The following is a 26,748-nucleotide window of genomic DNA, read 5'->3' as shown; positions in this document are numbered from 1 at the left end:
TCCCTTGATGTGTGATAACACAAGTGCAATCAATCTTACCAAAAATCAGATTCAGCACTCAAGGACCAAACATATTGAAATAAGACATCATTTCATCAGAGATCATGTGCAAAATGGGAACTGTGAAGTGAAGTTTGTGGAGACCAAACTGCAGCTAGCTGACATCTTCACAAAACCATTACCAAAAGAGAGGTTTTTCTTCTTAAGAAATGAGTTAGGTATTCTTGATCTTAATAATCTCTCTTAAATCTGTTTGTGGTACATGTTAAAGTCTATTTGTGAAGACAAATAGGGGGAGAATTATTGGTTCTTGTATATCTCTGTCTGATATTGCACAAAATGTTAAAAACTCTGATATAAAAGTGTTTTCTGCTGCTGCTGATAGAAACAACAGATTGTTTCGTGTAAACAACCGATTGTTTCGTGTAAACAACCGATTGTTTATCATGTTTTATTCTTTAAATGAGTTAAAATCTAACTAGCTGTTGTAAGAAGCTTTGGATAGTATAAATGTTTTTTCTGCAGGAACTGCTTCAGATTTAATCAGGTACAACACAAGCACCAGGGATTTGTCTTCATCAAATAGGGGGAGATTGTTGAACCTTGTGATGTTCAATGTTTTGAAGAATCCAAATCCTTTGAAGGATGTTGAAGCCTCTGCTTTGCTTGTTGTTGCTGTGCTGGTTTAAGCTTTGTTCTGGGGTAGTTTATATGTTGTAATCCACCCTTTGATTAAATCTCAAGCAATTAGCATCTCAATCTTTGTGAAAGTAAAATTTTTTTCAAACTAAGTTGAAACAACCGATTGTTTTGTCGAAACAACCGATTGTTTATACTCAGGTGTTTTGAGAAAGATTGAAAACTGTTTTTGAATGGTTGAAACTGTTAAGTAACAAAACAACTGATTGATTCGAGGAAACAACCGATTGTTTGTTTTGGAACCATAACAGAAAAACTGTTTTGTGTTTGACTGAGCTTTAAATGCTTTAACTGAATACGCTCCAGTCATTAAATGCTTTGACCAATCTTTTAAAGCAATTTAAGAGTTTGTTAAGATTTGATAACAAACTACAGCTTTGAATATATTAAGAAAAACAGATTTGAGAATTAAGAATCTTTTTTTTGACAAAGTTTTTCTAAGAGTTTTTCAAAGTGCTGAGATTGCTTGAGAGTTTGTGATTGATCAAGGTGCTGGAATAGGATTCTACTTGTATTGATTTCAGATATTCATCTGTAACAAGTGTAATCTTTGTAATTTGTTGAACAATTTGTTTCTGTGTTTTGTTGAGATTGGCTGTGTGTTCTTGAGGTGTTCAAGATCAGCAATCTTAGTGTTGGCCAAGGAGAGTGTGTTTCTTGAGGTGTTCAAGGTCATTCTTTTGGTTGTTGTGTAAGTGATCAAGTGGTGATTGCTTAGTGGATATCCTCAGGGTTTCTGAGAAGACTGGATGTAGCTCTAGATTTGGAGTGAACCAGTATAAACAACTGTGTACAATTTCTCTATCCCTATCTCTTTAAATTCAGTTTTGTCATTTTGAAACTGGTATAAACAACCGATTGTTTCGCTAAAACAACCGATTGTTTTTCCAGCTTTGTGCTTTTGCTGTTTGTTTTGAAAAACTGAATTCTTAATCATGGTTCTTTTGAAGAATTTTCATTCTAAGGTTAAAAGTTTACAAAAATCTTTCTTAAACAATTCAACCCCCTCTCGTTTAAGGCCATATATTCTAACATTTACCACAGTACGAGCATTAATATATTTATATAATAATTAAATAAGATTTTTTTATTCAATGTCTTTGCACCAATTTTCATGTAAATGTATAATTTACTCCACCTTCATACATTAAAATATTGTTTAATTATACATATAAGCATATACATATCTAGTGTCCTATGACAAAATTAAAAACATGATGTACTTTGTTTAGGATTTAGGCATATACATATTGTTTTGATAATCATACAGTATCCTATGACAAAATTAAAAACATGATGTACTTTGAGGTCAATAAGCACTACAAAAAATATGTTTATTAACATGGGTCAAAAAGTGACATTAGCTATAATAAATGGACGCAAAAGTGTACTTATCATTAAAATTTGGAAGCTAATATGCTCGACATAAAAATAGTGGCGGGTGTGTGGGTCATAAGTGATGTGTTTTTTGCGTAGGCCTAGCCTACATGTTCCCCACACAAAATTATATTTTATATTGTTTATTTAAAGAAGCGTGGGCTTAGCCTACATGTTGCCCACACAAAATTATATTTTATATTGTTAATTCAAAGAAGCATGGGCTTAGTCAACGGATTAGTCACACAATTTTTAAACAAGCATGAACTTAACCTTCATAATTTTATTACATATTTAAATTTAATTTAAATATATATATATATATATATATATATATATATATATATATTATGTTTGTGTAGGCTTAACCTACAAAATTTTAAATTTTTATTATTATTTATTATTTATTATTTATAGTTTCAGTTGTGACCGTTTGACCCACGCAATTTTTTTTCTTTTTTTTAGTTTATGTCAATATAACCCACACTTTATTTTATTTTTTTTAATAATGAAGGCTTAGTGGATACTATTTAGGGTTTCTAGCATCACCTTCACTTTCTTTTGTGGTTAATTTTACTATTTGGTGTAGTGAAGCATGGGAGTTGTAGCAGTCGTTGCATGAAAAATAATGTGCAAGAGCTCATTATTCTTAAAAGTTTTAGAATAGAAATATATCCTAGGAAGGTGGCATCCTATGTTCCTATTTTTTTTTTCTCTTTTCATTAGTTTAAATGTAATACAGAAGGGGCAACTAAAGGTTCTTATGATATATCTGGTTGTGAGGATATTTTTAGAAATACTCATGCTTCCATTGTGGTTTGTTTCTTTCATATCTTGCGTTCATAATGCTTTATATGCTGAAGTGTGATTCTGGAAATGGAACTTGTAATTTTCATTGGATGAACTCATTTTAATTGAGTATAACTCTCAACTTGTTATTTATGCTAGATCCAATGCTTATATTTTTTTCTTTTAATCTTTATGACAGATCACTAAATTTTTTTGTAAATAGTATTATTATGTGTACTCATTTTTCGTATATTTTTAGAGAGGATTATCAATGTGTTAATGAAGTTGCTGAGTTTAATTATAGATCTCAAGGTTATACTGATAGGAAATTGTTTCTACTGAACTTTTCAATGATAAATTTGATATACCCTTTTGCAGGGTTAAGGATTAGTAGGTGTGAAGTTTAGTTCCCATTATGTTTTTATTCTCTTTCTTTGTGATATTTCTATTAAAAGATATATAATGGTGTAATTCCTAAAGGATTGCTCGAATAACACGAAACGAATGTCTATAAACTTTTTTCTTAAGAAAAGTTTGTGTTGCAAGATATGAAAAGCAAGCATAGAATCTAAAGAACGGAAGATCTTATAATTGATCACAAGTTGCAAGTTTGTGAAAGGTTATAATTACACAAGAACAAAAATTGAATTTGTTCTGGTTGTGGCCATAACATGATATCCTAGCATAACCCATTTGTCAAAAAGTAAAACTACCTAAAGAGCTACCTTAATCATAGGGAACCTTTGTTGAACATTGTATATAGTAAATATATACAAGGAGAAGAACAGAACTCGGGTGGAAAAATTAAGCACCTTAACAAAATTCTAAATCCTCCTGAAGCCCTGTTAAAATTCATCACAGAGAAAATAGAGCAAGAAAATACTTCATTGCGGTGCTTGTGCAAGTCTCTGCATCTCATTTTGGTCTCCCAGGGTTTCAATGAGAAGAGGTGAAGCATACTGTGCTGTTCCATGCTCTTCAGAATCTTGGCAAAATGAGAGAATGATGGTGTCTATTGACATCTCTACAACTGCAAAGAAAAGAGTTGCAACAACATATCCAAGAGCCCAGCAAACCTGCATTGCACAAAATTACAATTCAATTTAAAGGGAGAATTAGTATAGATATATTTTCTGCAATATTTTGCTGCTCCCCATCCTTTAAGTGAGCATGTTATCCATTATGGTCATGCTGAATGCATATAAAGTCAATCTTTTACTCAGTGGTGTAGAGCAACAAATTTAACTCTCCATGATGAAAGAAAAAACAAGTCCCATAAATTTTGGAACTAAAACCTATGGGCATGCTAAAATATTTTGACCAACTACACATTCTATTGGTTAAAAATTGAATTACCATATTTCATGCTTTGGAACCATTATTGATTTTCAAGCCCAACTCTTACAAGATTATAAACATACCACAACAGGCAAAAGTGGAGATGATATCTTGTCATGCGCTGATCTGTACTTGTGCGTGTCCAGCATGAGGAAAGCAAAAACAGCACTAGAGAGACTGACACACAATTTTCCAAGGAACAAAATAACATCTCCAATCACATTGACACGTCCAATCCGTAGGATGTTATTCATGATCAATTCGGTTGCAACAGCAGAGGCGTTAAAGAAACTTTTACCCGTTACAGCAATCTGCAGATGTGAGGAAGACAAGTAAAATGCAGAAAGACAAATTAATTAATTATACAAGTCTATTTATAAACAACATGCCAACATTAAAAAAGTTGTTTGCCCCATGTTTTTAATTAAAATCAATATGAACACATGAAATATCTATATGTAATCCTGCCTCTCCCATACTTTCTGATTACAATAAGGACAAGGCAAAAGTATATTAAAGTTGGCTTTTCCATCTTGTCTGTCCTTATCTGTTAAATAACAGCTGCTCAAAATTAACATGCACATATCCATCTGCAAGGTGCAGACATAAATGATTTATGGAAGATTAACAAAAATTACCATGATGTAAGCATTTCGGTTCACTGATTTGATGGTCCACCCAATACATCTTTGAAAGCATTGAGAAGATTGGTAAGCAGCCTTGCCAATCCAGCTATCAGGTACATGACTGGAGACTTTTAGTTTCCGGCGAATAGATTCGAGCAGAAAGCGGATTGACTCTACAAATGATACAGTCAGAGAACCAAGAGCCACAGAACCAAGACTGTAAAACATAAGCCTCTTCATGGAGGACAATACTGAAATAAAAGGAATTTCAGGCTGCATTGAGAAAGATGAAATACATTTAATATCATATAAAGGATAATTTGTAACCATCAAAAGAAAAAGGTTTAGTCCATTGATAAACCAAATTCCAATCAGCCAAACAGACAAAAGCCTGATGTTTGTCATTTAGTCTAAATTTGGTCTTTATTATTTTGAAGCTAAAAATTTGCCCTGGCACAAGGAAATTTACAATCTAGCTAAGCCCAATAAATTATTGTGATAAATTGATACTTCCTCTTTCCCATATCTTTAGATGCTAGCACCACTATTATTGAGATATTAAACAAGGATATATTAGAGAGAGAAAAACATTAATAGAAAAAGGTACTGAGGACAATTTAGTCCAAATATAATAATACTCTACTTCCATTAAATATTTCTTAGTCTATGGTTAATATCCTTAAACATCAAAGATATGAGGAGATAGTAAAATGATATTCATATTTCAACAATTTCTAATCCTACACCAGTATTCCTTATACTGATTAAGAATCATTTCTGAGCCAAAATGCGAACTGCCTCTTTATGACTGGGACTACAAATTATTCAATCTCATTAAACTTTAGTAGTTTTTTCTTCATATAACCTTTCCTTACCACATCATCAGAACTATACAACAACCACCACCCAATCCCAGATTGTGAGGTTGATTCCTGGGTGAAACAGTGCCATTGAACTTAGTTGAAAACCAATTTATTAGTGATGTTATAAACCATGAAATCTCCTTTAATAATTCTCTGTGGTGTTCTTTTCGGTCTGGTTCTATCCATTTTCATGGAGCTAAAAACTCACGCAATCTACTTTGTTACTGTTACATCCTCAGAATTATGGCAAAACAAATTCTTCTGAATTGTTCATTTCTTTATTAGCATGGTATTTTGACTTACAGATGCTTCACCATGGGCCCAATAATAAGAGGCAACAGATCCAGCAATCACTGTTGACAAGCAAGCTATGAAAAACTGTGTAGCCCAATAACAGCCAAATAGATGAAAAAGGATGGCAGCTCCAATATGTGGTGTGTAATGAATGCTATATCCACAACACCGATCACATATCACCTTTTTCTCAATGAGGTAATACGTGCAGCAGTTAGAATTGCAGTTGTTCTGAACAACCTGACCAGAGCTGAACAAATGAAGAGCAGCAGAAATCCAGAAGATATAGAAGACAGCAAGGATACCATAAGGTATAATTGGAAAAATAATAAGTGCTTGAACTTCTCCTATCATTTTTGCAGCAACCTGTGAGCAATATTTGCATTAAAATCAATTGAATTGATTGTCTACGTCAAAGTGTCATAAGGGAATCAATGCTGTAGCATCATTCCTCAATTATTAATAATTCTAGCATTGCTATGTTGTATCATACTATGTGACTAAGGGCTCTGTTATGTGACAATTTTGTGAAAGAGAAGTCATTCATAACTTAGTGACAGCTGGATGTAAAAACTAACATATTTCATGGATTGTAGGTTATAGAAGTTATGAAATTAATATTCCATAAGCAGCACATATATCACACATTATCAATAGATTGTTATGGTGTCAACAAAAAATAGCATTGGCAGAGTAAAGGATAAAATATTTAAGCATCCATTCCATTCATTAAATAGTTAAATAAGAACACTGGATGATCAAATTGACCAAATTTTGGCTATGCTGTGAATACCACTGCTGCCAGATGCAGACCTAGCAAGATTAGCATTTACCTGACTTGGAGTGTACAAGCACTCCAATTGCTTAATCTAAGTAACTAGCAAGTACTCATTACAACTTCGAGAGAAGACTAGTCTGCCACAAATTTTACTGTTTGTATTTTCTCTTAATTACTTTAACCACAAAAACTAATAGAAAAGGGGGATGTTTCTAAATGTTATTGTAATAACATAAACTAATCCACTTTACTGAGACCAAAACAGGCATTTTTTCTCTGGAAAAGTTAACACATTATTCCCTTGAACTTTTCACCTTTTTTCCATTTTTCAATTAACAAAGCACCCCTTAAGTTACTTCTATTTTTGTAGTGCTCTTTTTTAGTTAATTATAATGGAAGTTATTGTTTCCTTTACATAATAGCCCATTGTGGTTTAGCACTTTCTCAACAACGGCCATGAAGCTTATTTTTATCATCAAACCTCCTACGGAGAAATAAACACTAGGGAGGTAGATTGAGGAAGTTTTGGAGTGCTATTAGTAAACTTAAAAGAACTTAAACCCTATTTTTTATTTCTGTCAGAATTGTTTAATTTATTTGAATGGTCAGCTTGTTAGAATAGGTTAACTTATCTTTCTTGTATTGCCTATCTATCACCTATGTGTAGGTCGCTCATATCTTTTCTTAATATCTCAAATGTAAGGATCCTTATAAATATATGAATAAGCTAAAAGATTATTTTTCTCTCAAGCATTCTTTCTATTTTCACTCTCAAGTAAAGGTATCAAGGCTAGTCTGTTTGTCATGGTTTGATGGTGATGAGGACATCCAAGCCCAAGGGCATGGTGAGGAGGAACTTGACCAAGACATAATTCCAGACTTAGGTGAACCCATGACAAGAGGAAGGCTTAGAAAAGCCAAAGAGACATTACAACACAAGGTGACTAATCTTTTGGAGGCCCAATTGTTGAATGAGCCACACTTTAAAAAGACTAAGCTGATTACATGCACAACATGCTCGGAATATTAGAATAAAATAATATTATTATTTTGCTTGGAGTTAGGATTTGAACCCAAAACCAATTAGGAAGTATCAACTTATATTTTTATTTTATTTACTTACAAACGAGAAGAGACCTATAACTAAAATTGTATTTATACACTTTTGGAATTCATAATGAAGATGAATGTTTTGGCAATTCAAGAGAGAATATATCTCTGTTAGGGTTTTTCCTTGCATCTTGCGATCTTATCAAGAATTCACCAATTCTTGTGACGATAGGCTTATCAAACCTTGTTTGCGGCACCTCCCTTTATCCAAGTTTTCATTGTTACTGTTTTTAATTGATTCCATTCTGTGTATAATCTACTTATTTTAAATTAGAAATTTGTGTATTCACTATGTATAGGATTTAAAATAATGGCTTAAATATGTTTTTAGTATTCCAAATTGGGGACATTCTTTCTTTTGTTCCTCCCATTAAAAAATTTCATTTTTTAAGTCCTTTAATTTTGTGAAATGCTATTTTAGTCTCTGGTATTAGAAGGCGTTAGTGACATTGATTATCTGGAAAATAGTAGTCCACTCTACATTTGCCTCGTGGATTTAATTGAGTGACATAGTTTTTTGGAAGTTATTTAAGTTTTAGTCCTCCAAATTGGGTACACAATTTCTTCTGGTCCTCAAATTAAAAAATTTCTTTTTTTAGTCCTTCAATTTTGCGAAATGTTATATTTTAATTCAAGGTTGGATGACACTAGTGACATTCCCTTTATGGCATCACTGTTCGAAATCTCAATCAACCTTATGAAAACACCTCACACCACCAACCTTTCTCATTTCACTCCATAGTCCAAAGTCTCGGTCAAAGATGCAATAACCCCAAAACCAACCAAAACCTTTTCATTAGAATCATACTACATCACACAAGTTCATGTGCCTCCTCCACCGTGCCCAATATTGCTAAAACGTTACTAGAGAGTGAAGTTGCATCGCCAATGACAAGTGTCATGTAGACCACCGTTTGCCACATCACTAATGTCACTAACCTCACTCAGGGACCAAATATCATAAAACAAAACCAAAGGACTAAAAATGATTTTTTTTAATCAGTGGACTAAACAAAGCAATGTTACCCAATTCAGAGGACTAAAAACATATTTAAGTCGTTAATAAACTTCCAAAAAATCATGTCACTCAATTAAATCCACGTAGCAAATGCTTAGTAGACCATTGCTTGCTATATCATCAACGTCACTAATGTCATCGAACCCCAAAAACTAAAAATAGCATTTTGCAAAATCAAACTGAAAATTTTTAATTAGATGACCAAAAGAAATAGTACCCCCATTTAGAAGACTAAACACATTTAAACTTAGAATAATTGTGCCAGTATTGCTATTGATGGTGTAAATATCTTTGTAATGTTTATAGATGGTATTATGATCAATGAAGGGGGCAAAAAAACAAAAAATGACACTTAGAAGTTGATTCTTTAGAAGAGATTAAGAAGTTGGATAAGTTCTACATGGTTATGATCCTTTGTGCCATGAACATAGATTTTGATCATGTTTCGGACCAAATCTTGATCAATCAAGAAATTCCATCAACAAAAAGCCTAAGAACACGACTACTTTGTGTTCTCACTCTTACCAATAGAAATCTTCACGATTATGTTAAATCATCTGCCATGGTGTCTACTCTCAAGAGGGGAGGCACTGTAAAATAGAGGAGGAAGAACTGATTCAGAACGTCCCCAATGTTCTTATTGTAAGAGAATGAGTTATACTCAAGAAAATTTTCCTCTTTACATGGTTTCCTTAACAAGACAACCAATGGTTGAATCCAAGTTTTTTTATTATGGGGAATATCTAAGGTTAAAATCCAACCATGAGACTATAAGACTATCACCTTCAAGTTGGTGGATGTCCACCTTTCCTTAACAAGGCTATAAGACTATCACCCTCAAGTTGGTGAATGTATATCTATCACGCCCAGCTTGCAAGTAAAATCTTCGAATTGTTTTGTAGGAAGTCTCTTAGTAAACATATCTGCCAATTGGAGTCTTGAAAGGATGTACTCAGTGGCTATAAGACTATCATCCAACTTCTCCTTAATAAAGTTTTGGTCTATCTCTACGTGCTTTGTACGATCATGTTGAACCAGATTGTGTGCAATACTGATAGCGGACTTATTATCACACACCAAGCCCATAGGAGCTTCATATTTTATTTTTAGGTCATCAAATATGATCTTCATCCATAACAGTTCACACACCCCTTGAGCCAAGGCTCTAAATTCTACCTCTACACTTGATCTTGCAACTACATTTTGGTTCTTGCTCCTCCATGTCGCCAAATTTCCACACAAGAACATGCAGCAGTCTGTGGTGGATCTCCTATCAACAATCGATCCTGCATAGTCAGCATCAGTATATACTTTCATGGATAAGTTTTCCCCCTTTTTGAATAGCAATCATTTTCCTGGAGAGGCTTTTAAGTACTGAATAATTCTATCTACTGCCTGCAAGTGTCTTTCTCTTGGATAATGCATAAATTGACTAACCACATTAACTGCATAGGTTATGTTTGGCCTAGTGTGTGATAGATAAATGAGTTTTCACACAAGTCTTTGATATTGTGTCTTCTCCACTTTTAGGTTTTCCTCATCATTCTCAATCCTATGATTTTGCTCTATTGGCACTCCAGTGGTCTTACAACCCAACTTACCAGTCTCTTTGAGAAGATCAAGGATGTATTTCCTTTGAGAAATAAAGATGCCCTGTCTCGAGTAAGCAACCTCTATCCCAAGAAAGTACTTCAGCTTCCCAAGATCCTTCATCTCAAATTGAGCAGCTAGTCTCTCCCTCAAATTTGTTTTTCAATCTCAACATCACCTGTAATAATTATATCATCTACATAGACCAAAAGTAGAGTGAGTTTACCAATCTGAGAATGTTTTATAAACAGAGTATGGTCGCCTTGGCTTTGTCGGTACCCCAAAGATACCATAGCTTGAGTAAACCTTCCAAACCAAGCACGAGGTGATTGTTTAAGACCATACAAGGCCTTCTTAAGTTTGCACACCTTATTTTCTTCATTAACATTACCATAACCAGGTGGAATCTCCATGTATACTTCTTCCTCCAAGCTTTCATGCAAGAAGGCATTTTTAACATCAAATTGATGCATCGCCCAACCAAAGTGTGCTGCCAGGGAGAGAATAATCCTGACTGTATTCATTTTTGCAACTAGAGCAAAAGTCTCCTCATAATCGATCCCATAGGTTTGAGTATACCCTTTTGCAACCAACCATGCTTTATACCGATCCAATGTGCCATCAGACTTGTACTTAACTGTGTATATCCACCTACAACCCACTGCTTTCTTATCTTTTGGTCTCTCTACAATCTCCTAAGTCTCATTCTTTTCTAATGCGCTCATTTCTTCATTCATGGCTCAAATCCAATTCTCATCTTTTAAGGCTTCTTGTACTGATGTAGGGATTCTAATAGAATCAATAGCTGAAAGGAAACTCCGGTGCTGCATAGAAAGTTTTTATGTAGACACAAATTGGGATATAGGATATTTGCCACAAGCTTTTTTTTCTTTTCTCAAGGCAATAGGTAAATCATTTAGGTTAGGTTCAAAAGTAGTATTTAAGGTGTCCTCAAGAGTCTCACAGGTATGAGTTCTTACCTCTAATTCGGACAATTGAAGTTCTTGTTCGACCAGGGCAGGTTCTTGTTGCCTTCGCTGATATTGTTTTCCAAAATATTTGTCTTCATTATTCTTCTCTAGTAATGATGGTGGTGCAGGGTCTTTGTCATCCTCCCTAAGAATGAAATCCTGCAACAAAGGAAAACGTGGCAACTCAAGATTCTCAGTTTCTTGAATACTCTCCCCCTGAAGCCGAGAACTAGGAAAGAAAGACTTTGTTTCATGAAAGGTGGACATCCTTGGGAACATAGACTTTACGACTTTGAGAGTGATAACATTTGTACCCCTTTTTATTGGGGGCATAACTGATGAAGACACATTTGATGGCACGAGGATCTAACTTACCTCGATAAGGACTATGAACATGAACAAAAGCAGGACAACCAAAGACACGATTCTGAAGATTAGTCAACATGGGAATAAAAGGATAAAATGTGGTCATAAGCTGAATAGGAGAAACACCCTCTAGAACCCGAGAGGGTAAGTGGCAGTCAAGACAGCTTCCCCCAGTAAGATCTAGGAACAGACGTTTGGAAAAGTAAAGCTCTAGTAACTTTAAAGAGATGACGATTTTTCCTTTCAGCAACCCCATTTTGTTGAGAAGTATCCACACAGGTTAATTCATGAACAACTTCATTTTCCTAAAGGAACTTGGAAAGGTTTTGGTTCACATATTCTTTTCCATTGTTAGAACGCAATCTCTTAATTGGACTTTCAAATTGTGTTTGAATCATTATGTAAAACTTTACAAACAGGTGAAAAACTTCAAACTTATCTTTCATGAGGAATATCCAGGTAACCCGAGTACAATCATCAATAAATGAAACAGACCATTTTGCACCCGAGATATTAGGAATAGATGATTGGGTATATCTATCTTGTAGTATATGTTGATAACATTGTTCTTATAAGCAGTGATAACCATGGCATCTCACAAGTAAAATAACACCTTTGTCAACACTTTCAGACCAAAGATCTTGGCAAACTCAGATATTTCTTGGGGATTGAGGTAGCACAATCCAATATTGGTATTGTTATCTCTCAAAGAAAATATGCATTAGAGAAAATTGGGTTGATGAATTCGAAATCTGTTGATACTCCCATGGATCTCAATGTCAAACTTCTATCCTATTAGGGGAGCCTTTTTCAGATCCTAAAAAGTACAGAAGATTAGTTGAAAAATTGAACTATCTCACTGTTACTCGTCCTGATATTTCCTTTGCAGTCAGTGTGGTGAGTCAATTTCTTAATTCTCGTGTGAAGACCATTGGAATCCAGTCATTCGTATACTGAAGTACATTAAAGGCTCTCATGAAAAAGGTTTGTTATATGGTCACAATAACCATACTAAAGTAGTCTGTTATTTAGATGTTGATTGGACAGGATATCCATCTGATAGAAGATCAACTTCCGGTTATTGTGTCTCCATTGGTGATAACTTGATCTCTTGGAATAGCAAAAACAAAGTGTTGTGGCGAGATCTAGTGCAAAAGCATAATCTAGAGCTACGGTTTTGGCTACTTGTGAGCTTACTTGGCTTAAACAGTTACTTAAAAAATGCAATTTGGAGAGGTCACTCAAATGACACTTATATGTGATAATCAAACTCCTCTTCATATTAGCTCAAACATGAAAGGACCAAACATATTGAAATTGATTGTCATTTCATTCGAGAAAAGATTATATCAAGAGATATCAAGATTGAGTTTGTTAATTCAAATAATCAATTAGCATATATTTTTACTAAACCCTTACGAATACGTAGGATTAATTACATTTGTAACAAGCTGGGTACATATGATTTATGTGCACAAGCTTGAGGGGGAGTATTAAATATTATTAGATATTATGAGATATTATAGATATTGTTAGATATTTTTATTTATGTAATGGGCTTAGTTCATATGTTTCTTTTTCTTTTAAAATAAATAAGGCTTTTTCTTCCTGCATCCCTACGTTTTTCTTCCTTCACCCCCACAATTTTCTAAATCTCGAAACTGGAAATTGGGATCTGGGAGTGTGCTACTGATTCATCAATCCGGAACTAAATTATTTTTTTGTTCAGATGAGGGGGTGTTCCGGAAGCAAATTTTGCATAAATTATTGATTTACAGATTGTTGAATCCGGAAGCCTAATTTTGTTACGGATAGGTGGATTTGGAATGCTTTTTTTTTAATTATGGATTTCTGAATCTGGAATGCATATTTCTGTTACGGATTGGTGGATCCGAAATGCTTTTTTTAAATGATGGATTTTTTAATGTAAAATGCATATTTTGAATTACGAATTGGTGGATCCGAAATTTTTCCAAATTTCATAATCTAGAATGCAAAAAAATAAATACAGTTCAAGTGCATTTTAGGGTTTTTAAAAAATAATAGGGACAGTTTGGTCTTTGCATAACATTGTGGGGTGCAGGAAGAAAAATGTAGGGGTGCAGGAAGAAACTGCCTATAAATAAATGAGACAAATGGGCTTACACATTTTAGTCAATTCTCCACATAGGAAGGGAGCCTAGAAACCCAACAAGCAAAGCAGCTTAAAACTGGCTTCATTGAAAATGTGCAATAATAGATGTAGGTAATGCATTCACCTTAATTTTTTAACAATCACCAACTTCATGACAAGAGTTCATCTGAAGCAATTTTCGCATAGAAAAGAATGTTTGTCTTACATAAGAGATTATTAAAAATGCATGATAAATCTGACCCTAATCAGAAGTTCAGCCTCAGAAAATATTTTTTAGATTAAAAATACACATAATTGCAATCAGAAATCAAACAATGAACCAAACAATAAACTCAATCATGTTTCATAATTGCTTTTAATAAAGTTATGCTTGCCTTAAGGACCGAAGTTGCCATAAGGATGCGCTGAACAATAGCAATTGATGTAAGAAAGGCAACAAGCATGATAAAGCTCATAAGGACTGTGACAACCCGTAGATGAGTCATCTCCTTCAAATGATATATCAATAAATATAAATCATCAATTTAGAGACACAAAATAAATACATAAGAACACAATCAAGACGATACTCACCCTCACATATACATGAATGTAAGGATCATGCTCACCAATAATGGGGGAAATAGCATCATTTCCTATCCAGCCAACTGAAAGTCAAGAATTAGGCATTAGGAATTTTTGTTTGATTGGTGCTTGCTCAAAATCTAGAAAAAGAAAATATTTGGCTAGATGATTCAAAACTAATAGAAGCAAGCACAATAGATTTCAAATTTAATCACCAATACACTATGTGTGTTCGTTATACACATACTTTCATCCTACATTTGAATATTTTATGAGTTGTATTCCACACAAGCAAACATTTCATTATTCATTGTTCCAATGCCAAAAAGGCATAGAAGATCAGGGATATCTGGATCATTTCCATGTTCCAATGAATGGCTATACAATCAAATACAAACTCAAAAATTATCTGCATCATCTAATAATTTTATAACAATTCAAAATCTAATATTTAATAAAAGAAAATACATTACAAATAAATTCTCTGGTTCTTTTCAAAGGACTCCTGCCTCATACCACCGGTCATAATTTACTATAATTATGTGTAGAAAACTTCTGGTGCTGTTCCAAAAATTCATTTTCAATTTTTGGTCTAGATTACACAAGTAAATATGTGTTAAGTGTCTCTCTACTATTTAGTACGACGACGAAGAATCAAATTATCACTATATTTCTTCCTTTTTCTACTTCTTCTTCCAAGTGCAGGAAAACCCCAAGGAGTTGCGGGTTTTTTTCTACCAATTGGGGCCCTCCCTTCACCACCCCCATGCGGATGGTCTACAGGGTTCATAACTACTCCTCTTACTATAGGACGTTTACCTAGCCAACATGTGTCAAACTAAAAATATGACCAGAGAAGTGTTGTGTGCTTTGACTGGATACATGAGAGAGGATGCAAAATTACAGCTGATGCAAGGGTGTTTATGTTAGGATCCCAAACAGAAAACCCAGAATCCCTCCCCAAACACAACAAGAAGAAAGAAAACTCTGTTTTATTACAGTGCAGAACAGAACACCCAAAAAGGGTTACAAAGGAGAATAGCTCCTTTCACACAGGTTTAATCCTGTCAACTTCTTACAACAATTCAGCCCCCTCTCCACAACAGGTTGGTCTTTATTTAAAGACCCCCTCACCTCAACTAACTAACCTAACGACTAACTAACCCGCTCACCCTCTATTTTTAAATTTCCTTCTCTGATATACCCTCCAGGTACTGTCTTTATTTTTCTGCCTAACATTACTCCTTTCTGCCAAAACAACCTTGTCCTCAAGGTTGAAATCAGGAAACTGCTCCTTGATGATAGCCACATCCTCCCATGTAGCAGTATCATTGTCCCCTTCCTTCCATTGAACTAAGATTTGTGGAACGAGTGCTCCTTGCCTGGATATGTCACGTCTACCCAAAATTTCTCTTGGATAGAAGTTCGCAGCCTGTCCCTGAAATTCTTGAGGCAAATCCGGATATATTTGGTGTTGTCCCACTGCCAACTTGAGTTGAGACACATGAAAAACCGGGTGTATTCGAGCTTGTTCTGGTAATTGTAGTCGAAAAGCCACCGGACCCACTTTTGCTATAACTGAAAAAGGCCCATAATATCTAGCTGCCAGTTTAGGATGCAATCGACTAGGCATAGATAGTTGGCGATGCGGACGAATTTTCAAATACACCTTATCTCCTACTTTAATTGGGGAACTTTTTCTGTGACGATTAGCGAACTTGGACATTTGATCCTGCGCTCTTCTTAAATGAAATCTGAGTTGGGTCAGGGCCTCATCCCTATTCATTAAATCTTGTGCTACCGCCTCCACCATTGTTTCCCCTGGAACAAAACGAGCCAACGAAGGAGGAGGTCGTCCATATACCACTTCAAAAGGTGTACACCTTGCTGCCCCATGGAAACTGGTGTTATACCAATATTCCGCCCAAGGAAGGAAAAATACCCACATTTTGGGCTGCTCTGAGCTAAAGCAACGAAGGTATGTTTCTAACGTTCTATTCAGCACCTCAGTTTGACCATCCGTTTCTGGGTGATACGCTGAACTCATTCTCAACGTCGTCCCCTGCAGCTTGAATAATTCCTTCCAAAACAGACTTAGAAACGTAGAGTCTCTATCACTGACAATGGAGGCTGGAATGCCATGTAATCTCACCACCTCTTTGACAAACACTTCTGCGACTGTCCTAGCAGAATACGGATGTTTAAGAGGAATGAAATGTCCATACTTACTAAGACGATCCACTATCACCAAAATCGCATCTTTCCCGCCTGATTTAGGTAGTCTCACAATGAAGTCCATACTAATCTCTTCCCAAATTACTTTTGGAATTGGCAACAGTTGGAGCAACCCGTGTGGGGAGCACGCTTGATACTTGTTTTGTTGGCACACTGCACACGCCTGGACATATTCCGTGACAGTCTTCTTAATGCCCATCCAATGCAAGGACTGTGCTATTCTTCTGTAGGTGCGGAAAATCCCTGAATGTCCTCCCATAGGTGTAGTGTGGTATTCCTGGAGCAGTTTGGGAATCCAACTCGAAGATGATGATAAGACCATCCTGCCCTTGTAATGTAGTCTTCCATTTTCCAAGGTAATAATTCCCATGTGACTCCGGATTGCTTCTTAATTCTTCCATGATTTTCCTTAAAGTCGGATCTTGCTGATTTTCTGCCTCTATTAAATCAACATCCCGCCAGTAAGGTTTGGATAACACATTGATCTCCACCCCTCCATCCTCTTCCTCCTCCAACCTTCGAGATAATGCATCTGCCACCTTATTAGACGCTCCCGGTTTATACACAATATCAAATTCATATCCCAACAATTTGGCTAACCAATTCTGTTGGTTCTGAGTGGTGATTCTCTGTTCAAGTAAATACCTAAGACTCTTCTGATCCGTGTAAACCGTAAATTTCTTGCCTATCACGTAAGGCCGCCAATGCTGAATTGCTAATACCAAGGCCATTAATTCCTTCTCGTATATAGATTTTGCCAGCGAAGTCTCCGCTAACGCCTTGCTGAAAAATGCTATAGGTTTTTTATTTTGGGACAATACTGCTCCCAACCCAGTGCCCGAAGCATCGCATTCAATGCAAAACGGTTGGCTGAAATCTGGCATCATTAACACCGGAGCATTAGTGACCGCATTCTGTAACTGCTGCATGGCATTGGTACTATCCTCCGTCCACTCAAACTTCCCCTTTTTCAACAACTATGTTAAGGGTCTCGCCGTTCTTCCATAGTTATGGATGAATCTTCTATAGTAACCTGTGAGGCCTAAAAATCCTCTCAACGCCTTCACTGATTTAGGCGTGGGCCATTGCATTATTGCTGAAATTTTATGAGGATCCATCTGAACTCCCTCCCCTGAAATTACATGGCCCAGATACTGGACTTCTCGTTTACCAAACTCACATTTTTTGTGATTTGCATAAAACTGGTGCTGGATGAGAGTCTTTAGAACCTGTTTCAACTGTGTGACATGCTCCTCCCAAGTTCGGCTGTATATCAAGATATCATCGAAGAAAACCAGCACAAACTTCCTCAAGTATGAACGAAGAATGTTATTCATGGTGCATTGAAAAGTAGCCGGAGCATTAGTTAGCCCAAACGGCATAACGAGCGATTCATAATGCCCATGGTGAGTCCGAAAAGCCGTCTTTTGTATGTCCGATTCATGCATCCGAATTTGGTGATAGCCAGCCCGTAAATCAACCTTAGAGAAGTATTGTGCCCCATACAATTCGTCCAATAATTCCTCTATTACCGGAATCGGAAATTTATCCGGAATTGTCGCCTTATTCAAGGCCCTATAATCCACACAGAACCTCCAGCTACCATCCTTTTTTTTTACTAAGATCACAGGACTCGAATACGGGCTGTTGCTGGGTTTGATTATCCCTGCCTTTAGCATTTCGTCCACTTGCTTCTCTATCTCTGTTTTTAGCAGATGCGGGTACCTATACGGTCTGACATTAATCGGATCTATCCCAGCTTTAAGTGGGATTTTATGATCAATCTCCCTATTGGGTGGCAATTGCTTGGTTTCTTCAAAAACCCCTACACATTCCTTGAGAACATCTTTTAATTCGGTTGTTTGCTGCCCCGTCAACCCCACCATCTTCCTGTCACTCTCGATACGATATGCATTGGGTTGGTCTGCGCTCTCTAGTCCCCATATGAGGGACACTGCTTCGATCTCTGTCTCCTTGTTTAAAGCCTTAGGAGTCACCAAGGTCCTAGATAACTTGGGATCTCCTCGAATTTGCACCTGCTGGCCTTTAATGCAGAAATTCATTGTCAACGTTTTCCAATTGACTTTCACTTCACCCAACGTTGCCAACCAAGCTACTCCCAAGATCATATCCACCCCTCCTAACTCAAAAAGGAAAAAGGTCTCTTCAAACCTATAATTTCCCAGCTTCACCTTCACGCCTTGACAACACCCACTTGCTCCTTTCTTATGGCCATCACCTAACCTCACATTATACACCGGTGTGGACTCAATTGGTAATCCCAATTTGCTAACCAACTTGGCCGATATGAAATTGTGGCTAGCCCCACTATCAATCAACACCAACGTTATACTTCCCTGCACTTCCCCTTGTAACTTCATGGTGTTGGGTTGTGTTAACCCCCCAGCAGAAAAGATGGATAAATCCATCTGTAGACACTCCCTCTCCTCTTCTTCTTTTTCCACATCTTCCTCACTCTGTCCCCACCCACCATGGTTCACCTCTGTAGGGTCTCCCTCATCTTCTGCGCAGATGATAACCCTCAAATCTTTTTCTGGGCAGCGATGTCCGGGTCCGTAAGTCCCTCCACAATGGAAACATCTTCCCTCTTCCCTTCTTCTCACATATTCGGGATAGGGAAGGGTCCTGGACCCCTTGTTTCTGGGTCCTTCTCCTGGCCGAAACTCTCTACTGGAAGAAGACGTCTCCTTCCTTGCTGTGCTAATCCCACTGGATGAGCCTGGGCCACTACTCCCCTTATGCAAATCTGTGCGGCCTGTTATCCCGGTGCTTCCTTGATATCGCCCAAACGACGCATTATTCCTCTGCCCAAAACTGCTAGTTTTTTCTTCCCTGATGGACTCCTCAACATCCAGTGCAACCTCCATGGCTCTCATCAATTCTTTGGGGTCATGCGGTCTGATTTGGTTACGAATCTTGGGCTGTAATCCGGCAAAGAAATATCCCAGCAGCTGTTCCTCTCCTGTCTGCGGTGCTTGTGACACTAACCGCTCAAAATCTTGAATGTATTCATCAATTCTTCCATTCTGTTTGATCTTTGCCAGCTTCTCAAAAACAGAGCTTCTCTCCTTTCCCCCAAACCTCCTATTCAGCGCCATGGAAAACTCTTCCCAAGAAGGATTCTTGGAGTTCTTTCTCCAAAAACTGAACCAAGGACTGGCGCTTCCCTCCATACTGATGAATGCCAGTTTTAATCTTTCCCCAGCTGTCACATTCTGCACCTCAAAGAATTTTTCAGCTCTGGCCAGCCACCCCATTGGGTCCTCGCCCTCAAAAACCGGTAACTCCACTCTCCTACCCCACGACTTCATCTCTCCTTCATTCCTCTTTTCCCATTGGCTATCCTGTCTTGATGGTTCCTCCACTCTTTCCTCACCATTCACCGAACTCTCTCCCCCTTCCGACCTTCTATCTCCTTTCTTGAGATCCCGCAACATTTCTTTGATTTCTTTTAACTCCAGCATGCCTTCTTTCAGCCCCAGAATTTCTGCCCTTATTTCAGAATTCCATTTCAATTGTTCGCTGGTAAATTTCTCTACTGCTGCCATCCTCTGTTCCATCTCTTCTTCCTCACTCTCTGTTTTTTTTTCAGATCCGGCAGGTCGGACCAAACTGTTAGGATCCCAAACAGAAAACCCAGAATCCCTCCCCAAACACAACAAGAAGAAAGAAAACTCTGTTTTATTACAGTGCAGAACAGAACACCCAAAAAGGGTTACAAAGGAGAATAGCTCCTTTCACACAGGTTTAATCCTGTCAACTTCTTACAACAATTCAGCCCCCTCTCCACAACAGGTTGGTCTTTATTTAAAGACCCCCTCACCTCAACTAACTAACCTAACGACTAACTAACCCGCTCACCCTCTATTTTTAAATTTCCTTCTCTGATATACCCTCCAGGTACTGTCTTTATTTTTCTGCCTAACAGTTTATGAAAATGGTGATCTCAAAAACGAATAGGTTGGTTGTCTCCTGTATAGTGCTACTTCCTTAAAAATACATGCATTTGAAAATCTAAATGTCCTAGCAGAGATTCTAACCTTTAAGGTAGAAAAACATTGTAACTGATACCATTAGAAGATTAAACAAAACCACTGTAACACAAGGCATAGCAGAAACAAAGTGCCGAATCATCAGCAGCCAAATCACAGACAGAAACAGAGGTAAAATCCCTCCGCAAACAATCAGCACAGGCCATGACTTTCCTATGTCAGCCACGTATCTCTGCAAATAAACGTATTTGAAACTTCAAATTTCTGTAACACAAAATATAATGCTTAAAGGCAGATAAAATGAAAGAACGAAGCAAAGTTTTAAACAACTGTAATTAGTAAGAGCGAAAGTGTCAAAAAGGGTGAAGGAAAGGCAATGTGAAAATAGGTAGGGTATAAGATTCATAGCACAACACAATGCATATCAACAAGGCTCCATAATTTTTACTTGTTACAACTGTTGGGAAGCTCTACATCAATTACCTAAATTCTTGGAATGTGGCTTATATAGTTGTTGGATAATTTCACTTAATGTCAACTGACTTTTAAAATAAAATCTTACATCGTATCAAAACCTATAGCTCATCTTGGTGATTTCCTATTTTGGTAGGCTTGCCAGGCTTGGCAATTGATTTATAAGGTGAAATCTGATAACAGCTACCAACAGAACAGAGGAGATAAAACTTCATATAAATTTGCAGTCTTTGCTATCCTAACAACATATCTTTTCAGCAGAACACTGATATCTCTAGGACACCTCCTTGCCCCAGAAAGCTACTTCTTTTAATTTCTTGTTTCTTTTGTTACAATTTAAAACCAAGGGGCTATGCTTTTCCAGGGGAAAATCACACTCATAACATCAATTAAAGAAAAATGTAGAAAGCACAAAACATTAACCTTTAAGACAGCTGACTGAGAATTGATATATTCATGAATGGACTTATCAATAACAATGTCTTCTTTGATGTTAACTCCACCCATCTGCTGCCAATGCTTTAAAGATACGTTTGATGCTCTGGCGATGAACTGGCAACTCCAGTAAACTAGACAAAAAAAAAGTATGCTCTAATAATCAACAGCTTCATAAAACACTCATGTGTAGGATATGGACAGTTCCCTTACGCCCTGTCCACTCCCTGTGCCCAAAGACAAGTGAAAGGTAATGTATCCACACAACAAAACCATTAGCAAGCATGCAACAACCAGGGTTATCAATGGTGGAAGGCCAAAATTCTTCCATATAACCACACCATTGTAGTCTATGGCACTTCCATAGCAGGCCTCCCTTCACAAATTCCATATGGCAGGTGGCAAAAAATCCATCACACCATGATGCCACCATTTAACAACATTGGCAACAATGTGAAATTTATGAATGCATTAGGAATGCAAAAGTTTTCTCACCATTTACACTAGGAAATATGACAGGATAACAAGGGCCCTGAAGTTGAAGTGAAGAGTTTCTCATTTCTGGTGTAAGGAACTCAAAATAATCATAGTTCATATCAATCCAATCATTCAGTGAAACGTGAATATCTCCTTCAGGATAATCACACACCCAAGTAAGTGAATCTTCAGAAGGTATAGGGCAGTCCAGCAAGCATATACTGCGAGCATTGGCAAGTTTGAATTGGCTATCCTTCAATCCACTTTGATAAACCTGATTAGGATTTAGCCAGTATTTGAGCTCCAATTCTCGAAGATCTTGAGCTGCATGCTTCTGTCCACATACATTTCCTTTGTAGTCCAACCCATAAGTAAGCCTAGTAAGATATAAAACCAGTGAGAACAACTTACACAGCCATAACAACAAACGCTTGAAGAGAATTCCATGTTTCATGTTACTATACAATCATGTTTCATATCTTCTTTCAGACTTTCAGTTCCTCAGCAACCAATAAATAACAAGATTAGTAACGATAACATGCAATAAAAGAAAATCTAATAAACATAGGATTTTTGTGGTATATTAGTATAAAAAATTAGTGAAATTAAAGAACAAATTTTTTAGAAGAAAAGGTTAAGTAAAAAATGTTGGACCGCAAGAAATACCCCCTCCCCACATACCAACACAAACAAGGGAATCCATAAATTGTTAAAAGTTAAACGTCCATGGCAAAATTACCTAAAAGAAAAGTTATAAATTAGCCCTTTGGTAAATAACAAGTCAATCTTTCATGCCTTAAATTTTCACTTAAAACTACAGCTTCCGATTACAGAAATTCCATTAGCACATTGCATAATCAGATAAAGCTGCAAACTTTAAGATCCTCGCCTTAATGGGTTTCCTCGGCTGAAAGCAAAGCTGGTGTTGACAATCATGGCGATCCAGAAAGCTATAAAGATAATAAGAACAGCTATGTCTCTGCATTTTCTGTTGTGCTTAATGATTCCACCCAAATGGGTGGTTCCATCACTTGAAGCGTACCTCCCTATGACTGCACCCAAAGGACCCCTCATTTTGAAGCCTTCGTATGTATGTATTTATTTAGCCAACTGCAAGTAACAAGCTTTAGTTCAGCATTTCAGGGAGAGATGTAGACAGACAACATAAAGAAGAGACAGAAGTGGAGTAGAAGGTAGGACACTGTTGATTGAAGCTTCTGTAGTGAGCAAGGGTTTAGATATTGGGATATAGAATATTGATAATGATTTAATGATTAAATTTTTCACTATTCACCCCATCATAAGACAAAGATATTCTCTAAAGTCTAAAGTACTTGTTAGAAAAAAGAAAAAGCAATTTCTCCCAGTACCACATCATTTTATTTTTTATATGCACCTGACGTAACTTTTTACATTTAATTTTGCGCTTCTCATATATTTGTTTACGGACGGATGCAATATTTGGAAGTTACATATTTATCTATGGATATTGACTTTTGGAAGTGTCAATTTTGTTTATGAGTACGGTATCCAAAAGTAACAGTTTATTTATAGATATTAGCATTCGGAGGTGTCAGCTTTACCTACGAATATTAGCATCCGAACATGTCAGTTTTGCTTACCGATATTGTCATCCAGAACTAGCACTCTTTGACTACAGACATCTTTATTCGGAAGACACCATCATGCTTCCGGATATACATATCTGGAAGCCAATCATCTTAAACTTTTTTTTGGCAATGTGATGACTTTATTACTTTTAATGAATTAAAACTCACTAAACCAAACCAATTTAAAGAATATAAGTAAAATTAACATCAAAATGTATTTATAAGGTCAAAACAAAATTAAGTTATACTTAAAGTTCAACTTCAAACAACAACATCGTTCATGGATAAAAATATTACAATAATTATCCTAATACATAATCAATCATTCTTATGTGACTGTCTTCTGACATACACAACTCTATCATCCGTGAGGGTTGCCCTCCACCACATCACCATAATTGGGTGTGTTTGTTTCCATGGGAGAGGAGGGATGAGGTGTTTTTTGTGTTTGTTTCAAGGGTTTTGAGGGTAGGGGAGTGGATGGGGGAGGGTGAGTGATTTTTTTCATTCTTCACAAAATGAAGATATTTGTGGGGATTAATGTAGGATGGATGTATTTTACCAAAATATCCTTAGACATGCATTTTATTACAATATCAAAATTAAATATTACATAAATTTATTTATAATTTAAAAAATATTTAATTATACTATTAATAACAACATACAATTATAAATAATGAAAATAAAAAAATAAAAAAAATTATAATATTAACAAAATATATATAGTTATATAAAATAATAAATGAATATAATAATAAATATTATTTTCATAAATTTTAATATATTTAATAATTTTATTTCAATTTAACACAAAAATATTTTCTATTATATTTTTTAATTTTTTATTATAAAATATAAGTAGTTATGAATATTATATATTAAAAAATTTAATTAATTCAAACCTACACATAAAAAGAATCATAATTAATTATTCAAATATTTTTTAATAACAAGGACAAATTTGTAAACTTACAATAAACCATTATCATAAATCCACTTTATCATCCCTCAATCCAAACAACCTCACATATCCTCACACATTCTCTCTAATCCTCACAAATTCACTCCCTTCCCTCCCAATGTCTCAGTAATTCTATGACAAATATCTTATAACCATGAATGTCATAATATTAGACAAAAATTAACAAATTAACACGAATGAAAATGTTAATAGTTCATACATACTAGAGCAGGATGTTCAGGATGGGTCTACTGAGGATGCGTTGCCACTGGTCCTTGGGTAGGTGCTCTTGAGGATATGAGTACGGGACGATCATCCTCAGCCATGTCAATGACATATGGATGTGATACCGATCAAAACCACTCCATGTATTGTTGAACGCAGACACCAAGATAAGGTGTTACATCCATATTTTGTATGACATAATTATTGAAATTTAACCATCGTCGGTCCACTTCATTTGCAATGAGATCGCCATCTTTAACTACAGATGGGTGCCGAGGGATGATTTGCACATATCCATATTGACGGAGAACACATTCCGGAAAGTGCAATTGTCTCCACTTTCCAAGTCTCAAATAACTAGTGAATAACGATATCTGCTCAAATGGACGTTCTTCCCAGTGCTCGTCGTATGGGGAAAACTGAATGGAAGTTGGTGTCAATATATGTAGCTGCAATCGGACAACAACAATTGAAGGAACTTTCTCTGGTTCATACTTCCTACATCGGGGTTCTTCTTCAGAATACTGGGATTGCACACGTCTCATCCCTATAGATGGGAAATGCTCATAAATCAAACCTTGCAACAATGTTGCATAACCAGCTAGTTGTCTAGTTTGCGTAGCTACAATCTCCTAATTGCTCATACATGTGGATTAACCCAGCTAGTCCTCGATCTAAACTCATAATTTGCATGAACCAAACCACCTAAGCCACACATGTTTATTGCAGCCTCTATGCGCTCATGAGGTGCTCCTAACTTATTTATCTTTCTCCCATGAGAAACGACCTTCAGTTCACCATGATCCTACAATAATTAATATATAACATCAACAAATACATGCATACATACATAAGACATTCAATTATAAGACACTCGATTAAGGTTCATTACTTACCAAACAATCCCACAACTGTCTAGCCACGTGATCTTTATAATTAATCAGTAATGACTTATCCGCTGACCCTCCTGGATAACCTTCATCATCAATTTCAACTTTCTCTTGTTCAATATAATTTTCAAAGTCCTCATTTGGAACTAAAGTACTAGGACCACCACGCCTTCTTCTCACAGATGCAGTTGGTCGTACACAATCCGAATTAGTAGATCCTCTTCCTTTAGTCCTCACCATCTTACTATTCATAAAATATCATCAAATAAAAAATAAAACTGGTCCTCCAAAAAAATAGACACCTTGTTAAGGGTAATTTGAGGAACTAATAGTTCCAAATTAAAGACCAAATAAAACACTTGTTTAATCATAAAGAGCTAAGTGTATGCATACATCTAAGTCACAAAGGAAAAAAATTATTAAATTTTGTAAAAGAATGAAATATATTGGAATATTCAATAACCACAATTCTTCTAAACCAAATCAAGTGATTACAGATTTGGAATTCAAGTTCAAAGCTAATTTTTTTTTGGCTAAAACAACCTTTCATAAAACTTCACTTACTTTCAACTTAGTCATACTAATACAAAATAAAATACTAAAACATTAATGAAAGAGGCTGATAGAAACAAAAGTTACAATCATTTCCATAAAACAAGAGCATTGCTTTTCATTCTAAAATATTTATATTAACATTTATATGCTTTCAAATACATTAATTAAGAAAGAAAATATAATCATGTGATTCAATTATTAGTCATATAATTCAATTATTAGTCATATAGTACTATATAGTTAAACCACCAAGATGTCGTGCCCACTTCAACAACATATCAGAAAGAGACTTCATTGAGGACAAAGATAGAACATCATTGAGAGCAGAAAAAAAAAGCACACAATAAACACAT

The 26,748-nt window shown here is 36.0% G+C and overlaps 1 protein-coding gene across 3 annotated transcripts; it reads right to left on the bottom strand.

Moving 5' to 3' along the window:
• Positions 1–3,434: 3,434 nt before the first annotated feature.
• LOC137835281 (choline transporter protein 1-like) lies at positions 3,435–23,509 on the bottom strand. 3 transcript variants are annotated; one of them, XM_068643723.1, is made up of 11 exons: positions 23,352–23,506; positions 23,041–23,261; positions 22,170–22,528; positions 21,663–21,808; positions 20,814–20,997; positions 14,527–14,600; positions 14,328–14,441; positions 5,996–6,352; positions 4,842–5,102; positions 4,287–4,514; positions 3,435–3,941 (listed from the first exon to the last, which is right to left on the bottom strand). In XM_068643723.1, the coding sequence occupies exons 2-11, from the start codon at positions 23,223–23,225 to the stop codon at positions 3,750–3,752; spliced, it is 2,100 nt and encodes a 699-aa protein (XP_068499824.1). In that variant the 5' UTR covers positions 23,226–23,261; positions 23,352–23,506; the 3' UTR covers positions 3,435–3,749. The 3 variants fall into 3 exon arrangements, with proteins under 3 accessions (XP_068499824.1, XP_068499823.1, XP_068499825.1); XM_068643722.1 differs by having other exon boundaries at positions 23,041–23,509; XM_068643724.1 differs by lacking the exon at positions 14,328–14,441 and having other exon boundaries at positions 23,041–23,369.
• Positions 23,510–26,748: the final 3,239 nt, after the last annotated feature.

This window comes from Phaseolus vulgaris, chromosome 5, assembly GCF_000499845.2.
Source record: "Phaseolus vulgaris cultivar G19833 chromosome 5, P. vulgaris v2.0, whole genome shotgun sequence".
Classification (NCBI taxonomy): domain Eukaryota; kingdom Viridiplantae; phylum Streptophyta; class Magnoliopsida; order Fabales; family Fabaceae; genus Phaseolus; species Phaseolus vulgaris.
This window is presented reverse-complemented; position numbering and strand designations above follow the sequence as displayed.